Source organism: Oryzias latipes, chromosome 23 (genome assembly GCF_002234675.1).
Source record: "Oryzias latipes chromosome 23, ASM223467v1".
NCBI lineage: Eukaryota > Metazoa > Chordata > Actinopteri > Beloniformes > Adrianichthyidae > Oryzias > Oryzias latipes.
In genome coordinates, this window is record NC_019881.2 from 23,563,642 (window position 1) to 23,571,657 (window position 8,016).

At 51.0% G+C, this 8,016-nt stretch overlaps 1 protein-coding gene across 4 annotated transcripts in view; it reads left to right on the top strand.

Moving 5' to 3' along the window:
• Positions 1–7,590, top strand: part of ptpro (protein tyrosine phosphatase, receptor type O) — a 31,223-nt gene extending 23,633 nt beyond the window's left edge. For all 4 annotated transcript variants that reach the window (XM_023952655.1, XM_023952656.1, XM_023952657.1 and 1 more), the window contains 9 exons: positions 1,808–1,889; positions 2,123–2,213; positions 2,284–2,360; positions 2,493–2,627; positions 2,716–2,838; positions 2,924–3,078; positions 3,408–3,543; positions 3,657–3,777; positions 5,749–7,590. In XM_023952655.1, coding sequence (XP_023808423.1) covers positions 1,808–1,889; positions 2,123–2,213; positions 2,284–2,360; positions 2,493–2,627; positions 2,716–2,838; positions 2,924–3,078; positions 3,408–3,543; positions 3,657–3,761 — 904 coding nt within the window. In that variant the 3' untranslated portion in view covers positions 3,762–3,777; positions 5,749–7,590. The remainder of the gene's footprint in view (positions 1–1,807; positions 1,890–2,122; positions 2,214–2,283; positions 2,361–2,492; positions 2,628–2,715; positions 2,839–2,923; positions 3,079–3,407; positions 3,544–3,656; positions 3,778–5,748) is intronic.
• The last annotated feature ends 426 nt before the right edge of the window (positions 7,591–8,016 follow it).

Sequence of the window (8,016 nt, forward strand, 5' to 3'; positions counted from 1 at the left end):
AGTGGTGGGATGTTGGTGTCAGAGGTGGGATGTTGTGTGTCTGATGTTGGTGTCAGTGGTGGGATGTTGGTGTCAGAGGTGGGATGTTGGTGTCAGAGGTGGGATGTTGGTGTCTGTGGTGGGATGTTGTGTTACTGATGTTGGTGTCAGTGGTGGTATGTTGTGTTACTGATGTTGGTGTCAGTGGTGGGATGTTGGTGTCAGAGGTGGGATGTTGTGTGTCTGATGTTGGTGTCAGTGGTGGGATGTTGGTGTCAGTGGTGGGATGTTGTGTGTCTGATGTTGGATGTAGTGTGTCAGAGGTGGGATGTTGGTGTCAGAGGGGGGATGTTGTGTGTCTGATGTTGGTGTCAGTGGTGGGATGTTGGTGTCAGTGGTGGGATGTTGTGTGTCTGATGTTGGATGTAGTGTGTCAGAGGTGGGATGTTGGTGTCAGAGGTGGGATGTTGTGTGTCTGATGTTGGTGTCAGTGGTGGGATGTTGGTGTCAGTGGTGGGATGTTGTGTGTCTGATGTTGGATGTAGTGTGTCAGAGGTGGGATGTTGGTGTCAGAGGGGGGATGTTGTGTGTCTGATGTTGGTGTCAGTGGTGGGATGTTGGTGTCAGTGGTGGGATGTTGTGTGTCTGATGTTGGATGTAGTGTGTCAGAGGTGGGATGTTGGTGTCAGAGGTGGGATGTTGTGTGTCTGATGTTGGTGTCAGTGGTGGGATGTTGGTGTCAGTGGTGGGATGTTGTGTGTCTGATGTTGGATGTAGTGTGTCAGAGGTGGGATGTTGTGTGTCTGATGTTGGTGTCAGTGGTGGGATGTTGGTTTCAGAGGTGGGATGTTGTGTCTCTGATTTTGGATGTAGTGTGTCAGAGGTGGGATGTTGGTGTCAGAGGTGGGATGTTGTGTGTCTGATGTTGGTGTCAGTGGTGGGATGTTGTGTTACTGATGTTGGTGTCAGTGGTGGTATGTTGTGTTACTGATGTTGGTGTCAGTGGTGGGATGTTGGTGTCAGAGGTGGGATGTTGTGTCTCTGATTTTGGATGTAGTGTGTCAGAGGTGGGATGTTGGTGTCAGAGGTGGGATGTTGTGTGTCTGATGTTGGTGTCAGTGGTGGGATGTTGGTGTCAGTGGTGGGATGTTGTGTGTCTGATGTTGGATGTAGTGTGTCAGAGGTGGGATGTTGGTGTCAGAGGTGGGATGTTGTGTGTCTGATGTTGGTGTCAGAGGTGGGATGTTGTGTGTCTGATGTTGGTGTCAGTGGTGGGATGTTGGTGTCAGTGGTGGGATGTTGTGTGTCTGATGTTGGATGTAGTGTGTCAGAGGTGGGATGTTGTGTGTCTGATGTTGGTGTCAGTGGTGGGATGTTGGTTTCAGAGGTGGGATGTTGTGTGCCTGATGTTGGTGTCAGTGGTGGGATGTTGGTGTCAGTGGTGGGATGTTGTGTGTCTGATGTTGGTGTCAGTGGTGGGATGTTGGTGTCAGAGGTGGGATGTTGGTGTCAGAGGTGGGATGTTGTGTGTCTGATGTTGTGTGTCAGAGGTGGGATGTTGTGTGTCAGAGGTGGGATGTTGTGTGTCTGATGTTGGTGTCAATGGTGGGATGTTGGTGTCAGTGGTGGGATGTTGTGTTACTGATGTTGGATGTAGTGTGTCAGAGGTGGGATGTTGTGTGTCTGATGTTGGTGTCAGTGGTGGGATGTTGTGTGTCAGATGTTGTGTGTTGGATGAGATTGCTCCTCCCTAGAAGGATCTACACGGTGGCGTTCTCTCAGTTCCACCTGGAGGTCATGAAGGTCACATCTGTCCTTCTGCTTCCAGCCCGGTGCAGTTGGACGACTTTGAGGCGTACTTTAAAGACATGGGCAAAGACTCCGCCTACAAGTTCTCCCTGCAGTTTGAGGTAAGAGCTCTCCGCTGTGATTGGACAGTTTCAGTGAACACGATGCTCCTCCCACAAAGGTCACCTTTAACGGGCTCCAAGATCAGAAGCAGAATCTAAAGTTTTCTGTCACTTTCACGATGACATCACAGATGATGTCTGATGTCATCCAATGAGCTGGTTCAGCGACCAGCATGTTCGGATGTTGGGACGTGCTGCTGAGTCGGCATTCCTCAGTCTGTGGATGTTTGCAGGAGCTGAAGAGCGTCGGTCTGGACCTGAGCCACGACGCCGCGGACCTCCCGGTCAACAGGCCCAAGAACAGATACACCAACATCCTGCCCTGTGAGTTCTCCTCTGGAGGAGGAGCTGCTGCTCTCTTTCGTCGGGAGTCTGATCACCTCCTCTTTTCCAGACGACTTCAGTCGGGTGAAGCTGATCTCGTTGCACAACGATGAAGGTGCAGACTACATCAATGCCAACTACATCCCCGTGAGTCCCTAAAGCTCCGCCCCTCACACAGACCCTTAGCTCTCCACCAGGTGGAGCTGTTGACACCTGCTTGAACTTTTTGAGGATCTTGGATCAAAGTTCTTCTCAGTGAAGCTGCCGTTTGGTCTTCAGGGCTACAAACACTCCAGGGAGTACATCGCCACCCAGGGGCCGCTGCCCGAGACGCGCGTCGACTTCTGGAAGATGGTTCTGCAGCAGAAAGCGCCCATCATCGTCATGCTGACTCAGTGCAACGAGCGGCGGCGGGTGAGCGCTCGCACCGATGACCTTCAGACACGGAGATGAAGACCAGCCGGTGCTCAGACGGGGATGCTAACGTCACGCTGTCCTGCAGGTGAAGTGCGATCACTACTGGCCCTTCACGGACGAGCCAGTGATGTACGGCGAGATCAGCGTGGAGATGCTGTCCCAGAGCGAGTCCCAGGAGTGGATCACCCGCAAGTTCAGGCTGGAATACGTGAGTCCGTTCACCTGCGGGTCTGCAGCGCGGCAGGAGGCCGAACCCCCTCTGACCCCCCCCCCCCCCCCTCCCCTCCCCCCAGGCGGACGAGACGCAGGACGTCCTGCATCTGAACTACACATCGTGGCCGGATCACGGCGTTCCCACCGTCAACGCCATCGAGAGCATCCTGCAGTTTGTCCACATCGTCCGGCAGCAGGCCAACCGGACCAAAGACCCCATCATCGTCCACTGCAGGTCAGGGGGGGGGGGGGTGACAGACGTTCACCAGAACCAGATTTTAAGGGTCGTACTGAATCCATCAGAATCTGAGGGTTTTCTTTGGCGCCGTTCGTGACCTGACGCTTCACAAACAAGCGGATTCAGTTCATCTCTGTTTAGCTCTGCTTTTATTTTGCTAAAATGCTTTTATTTTGGAAAGAGCTTGGGAATGCTTGAATGTTTTAAAAAAATAACTCTTCCAGCTTTAAAATGAAATCATCCCAGAGCGACTGAAAGAATTTCATCCGAAACATTTCACGATCGTGACAGAACCTTTGAGCAGAACCCCCATGTTTGTGTTTCAGCGCCGGGGTGGGCCGCACCGGGACCTTCATCGCTCTGGACCGCCTCATGCAGCACATGAGGGAGCACGAGTTCGTGGACATCCTGGGGATGGTGTCTGAGATGAGGTCCCACCGGCTGTCCATGGTCCAGACGGAGGTCAGAGCCGATTCCCGGCAAACCACTGACCCACAGCCACTGCTGTTACTGTGTGTCCTCTCTGGGCTTCCGTAGCGGAGCCCGGGGCCTCACTGCCGCTGTGTTGTGTTCAGGAGCAGTACGTCTTCATCCATCAGTGCGTCCTGCTCATGTGGCAGAAGAAGAAGCAGCAGTCCATCACCTCGGACGTCATCTACGAGAACGCCAGCAAGACATAGAGCGCCGTCTGTAGACGTGAGTGCCCACCCGCCCTCCCACCCGCTTCCATCACAGGAGCTACCGGTGCCTGCTTGGTCCAAACTTGATCTAAAACCTGAGCTACCTGACCCTTCAGGGCCTCAGAGAAGCTTACCTGGCTGTTCAGAGGTCAGAAAGGTGTGGTCATGTGACCGTTTTCCAGGATCTTGGTCATGTGGTCATGATGATGTCAATAAACCAGAGCAAGGCCACGCCCAGAAGCCCCTTCTGTCAGTCACAGAAGGGGGTGTCGGCTTGTGTGCCGTAGCCTCAGGTGTCACGTGGATGTGGATCTGCAGATGGTCTCCAACCCAACCGACCGCCAACACCAGGACGGGCCTTTGGGTCGGACCCGCCCCCCTAATTCACCTCACACCAACACAGCCAGAACCAATCAGACTCCAGCTACAGTCAAACCGTACGGCTTAGATAAGAAGTTTTACGTTACACACGTCTGTTTTCAGTACGACCGTCTCTTGTCAGAAAAACGTCCCAGGCGTGGACGTCCAGTCCTGAAACATGGAGGCTCTGACTAACCTAGAATAGAAAGGAACGCTCAGCGGGAGATGATCTTGTTACTGTAGCTCTGTTGGGAAAAAAACAGATAATAATAATAATAATAACAGCGATTTCTGGCTGTGTTTTGTTGTGGCCAGGCAACAACACAATCGGCTGACGGTCCATCTTTAGCGTGCGCTCTTTGTTGAATGGATGTTTGGTGAGAAACCTGAGATAGTTTTGACTAATCTATTAGGAGATATTTCTGCGTAAATCACAGAAAAGTCACACTGAAATTAAAAACAGACACGTTAAACCTAAAATCAAATGTTGTGTTCATATAGATTGTTTTGTGCATAACTGTCTGTATGCATGCGATTCTTTTTGACAGTTATCTAACCACGTAGAATCAGATCCTCATCTCTTCCCTCACTAGATGGTACTAGGAGTCTGTTCACATCAGCCAAAATATTCAGATGGAAGCAATTTTTAGAGCAAAGAAGTAAACAAACAGTCACATAACACAACATGACTACACTACCCAGAATGCTTGGAGGGCCGAGAGGCAGGTGATTGATCAAAGGGGTTGAAGTTTGTCGTGTGAACATTGTTCTCCTCTATAATCAGCAACACCTCAGAAAATAAAACTATTGACTGTATCTGAGAACTGGACTGAGCCAGAGTGACGTCCTCCGTTGAAAATGGTTTATTCCGGGTCTGACCAAATAAGGTCTTCATGTGGGAGTCAGACGTCAGTAAGTAGTGATTGGTCCGAGTGCGTCTGAGTCGACGTTTCTATGGCAACCACTCTGGCCAATCAGGAGTGAGCTTGATGGAAAGCCACACCCCTACCACTTGAAATGGGCTACATGTAATCTGTCAAATGTTTTGAAAATTGGCCAGCAGGCTCCGCCTACTTCAACTGAGGGATCTGATTGGTCAGTTTATAACTTAAACTACAGAAAAAATGAGGATTATCAAGATGTTAAAGGTCTCAGATCCAGAACGGTTCTCCTGACCAATAGAACGACGGAGTAACAGCTGTTTATTTCCCTATAGACGTCTGTTGGTACTTCCTGTTTGGAACGCCAGGGGGGAGGAGTCACTCGGTCCAGTTCCCATATGCAGTCACTATGTTAAAACGCACTAACTACAAAACTTCTGACTACATTACCCATAATGCTTCAACAATCTATCAAGTGCAGCTTCTCAGTTTTAGAAAAGTCGTTCTAAAACATTTAGACAGATTTTTTCAGCACCGTGTTCCACAGAAAACCGGTCCCGGTTCCGTAAACAGAACCAGAAATTCTCCATAAGACTCACTGAGGATTTTAAATTCACCTTATTGTCCAAAACAGTCATTAGAGTCCGATCATCGGGACTGGATTATAGGAGCCTGACACACATGGGGGGGGGCACGGGACTCACTATAGGGAACCAGTCCAGTTCTGAGCTCTGGCTGTCTTGCAGGTTGTGGACACGTCTGTGCCGCCTCGCCGTCAGCATCCACCTGTGAGAAAAATCCACCGTCCAGAACTCCACACGCACTGACGTCCAGGCGTGACGTGGAGCTTTGCCTTAAGGAGCCTTCACTGACTGCCCCCCACGTCCCCCCACCATCCCCCCCAGGGACAGGACCGATCCACGCCGCCGTGGTCATGTTTGCACAGTAGCCACCCTCGTTCAGACAAGGGGCGGAGTCACCAGGACAGACGCAGCTGGATTCATGTTCACTCTCAGGACTCACCGCCACTGAGCATGCTGGGACGGAAGACGCAGAGTGCTGGAAGGGGCCGGGACGCTGCAGAACCTCAACTCCAAACCACGTCTGCATCCAACCATCAGGACGTTCTCCACCACCAAGGTTCTAGCAGGCAGAGCTAGAACCCACCACAACCTGCTGATGGATCCACGGAAGGTTCTCAACATCCACGGGGTGAATGTCTGCCGGCTAAAACGGAAGAGGAGAACCCAACACCTCCTGCTGCCGTCGGTTACCGTGCGATGCATTCAGGGCAACGTCAGAAGATCAGTGATTCGAATGTAGACCAAGCCCAACAAACCATCACGCTGCCCATTGGTGGGGGGCGGAGCTTCAGCTCCACAGAGAACTCTCTGGGTCTGACGGTAGACCCAAAAACCTCCACCTCCCCCCACCAACGTCAGAACCGGACCGAGCCGTCCCAGAGGCCCCGATAGCCCGACATCACTCCGATCCGTCCAGACCATTAGTGAATCCAAAACTCATGCTAACACTAGCCTATGCTAGCAAAGACGTTCTCTCCAAATCTAACGTTCTGCAGGAACAAATCTGGATCGCTACAAACGTGTGACGGAACAGATTTATTTTGAGAAACCCATTTCTGACAAATACATTTCATCTGTTGAAATGAAAACGAGTTGCGTGACGCTAGCGGGAGCAAACTCGGCGTAACTATTCAACCAATCGAGTCTTTTCCTCACCTGAGGCTCCCAGGTAGATCGTTTTTCAGCATAGTTCTAGTAGTAAATTGGAAAGGTTTCCATGTTCTAGCATCAGTGCTACATTTCACAGATTCACGTTGATTTTTTCAGAACACGAGTTGAAAATCCTGCAGGTTTGGAGAAAATGTCTGCGGATGGAGGATGGTGAGTCCTGCAGACTCCGCCTCCTTCCATCAGGAAACGTTTCCACCTTCAGGGTGGAGCGTGGAGCCAACATCTCTGCTGTGAAATATCTGTTTCGTGTCGGAGAGTTTAGGAAACATCTGGGCGCAGATCAGCTGCTTACAGCTAGAATGAGGCAGTCATTAATCTGCCCCTGCTGGAAGGAGGTGGAAGTGCAGCTACGTTTCTGCCTCCTTTGGGCTTTTTCTAAATAAATGCATCTAAGATGCAAAACTTTTCTTTTGAAAGTATGTTCAAAGATTTGGGAGAATTTCGGCCTCTTCACCACTCCTGGTTGTTTTGGCGCCGCCCTGTGTCAGTCTGACCGTGGTCTGTTTGGGTTCTCCAAGTTGTTTTCGGTCCGGTTTGGATCGGCTGTTTGCCTCAAAGGTTTCTCTGATCAAATGTACATAGGACTTTTCTGCTGGTGGAGATGTTGCTTCAGCTGTAAATGTGACGAAACCCAAACGGGAAACTCCACGCTCTGGAGCCACAGCGGCTCTGCCGCCGCCGGACTCCCCGCCATGAACTCACGTTGATGTGTCGGTTGAACTTGTCATTGGTGCCATTCTCGTGCGTTGTGTCACTCGGTTCGCAGCGTGATCTCCGGATCGCCTCGCTCCGTTTTAATGTGTGTGTTGAACAAAATAAACAGTTGCAGCTGAACTCTGATGTGAAGATGAATCTCAGACCCCGCAGGCCTCAGGCGGCTTCACCTGCTGCTGGAAAAGACGGAAGAACGGCCTCCACTGCTGAAAGATGTCTGTCCAGCAGCATGGGAGCAGATGCATGATGGGACGGGACTCAACGTCTGCAGGAAGTTTGGTTAGAGGAGGAACCGCTGTTCCCGTCGATCAGAGAACGTTCTTGTGTTTGGTTCTAGTGGACCTAAACGGTTCCTCTGGGTTCTGCCTTCTGCTTTGAAGATGTTTGTCCGTCAAATACATTTCTGAAGATTTGATCGGATTTTTCCGTTTCCCGGGTTTTATCTACATTTCAGTTCCACCCGTTACCAGTTTACAGACCATCCAAAAATCTGACCGGAACCGGACCGGATGGTTTCGGGAGAAGAACCGGACCACCACGCTGAGG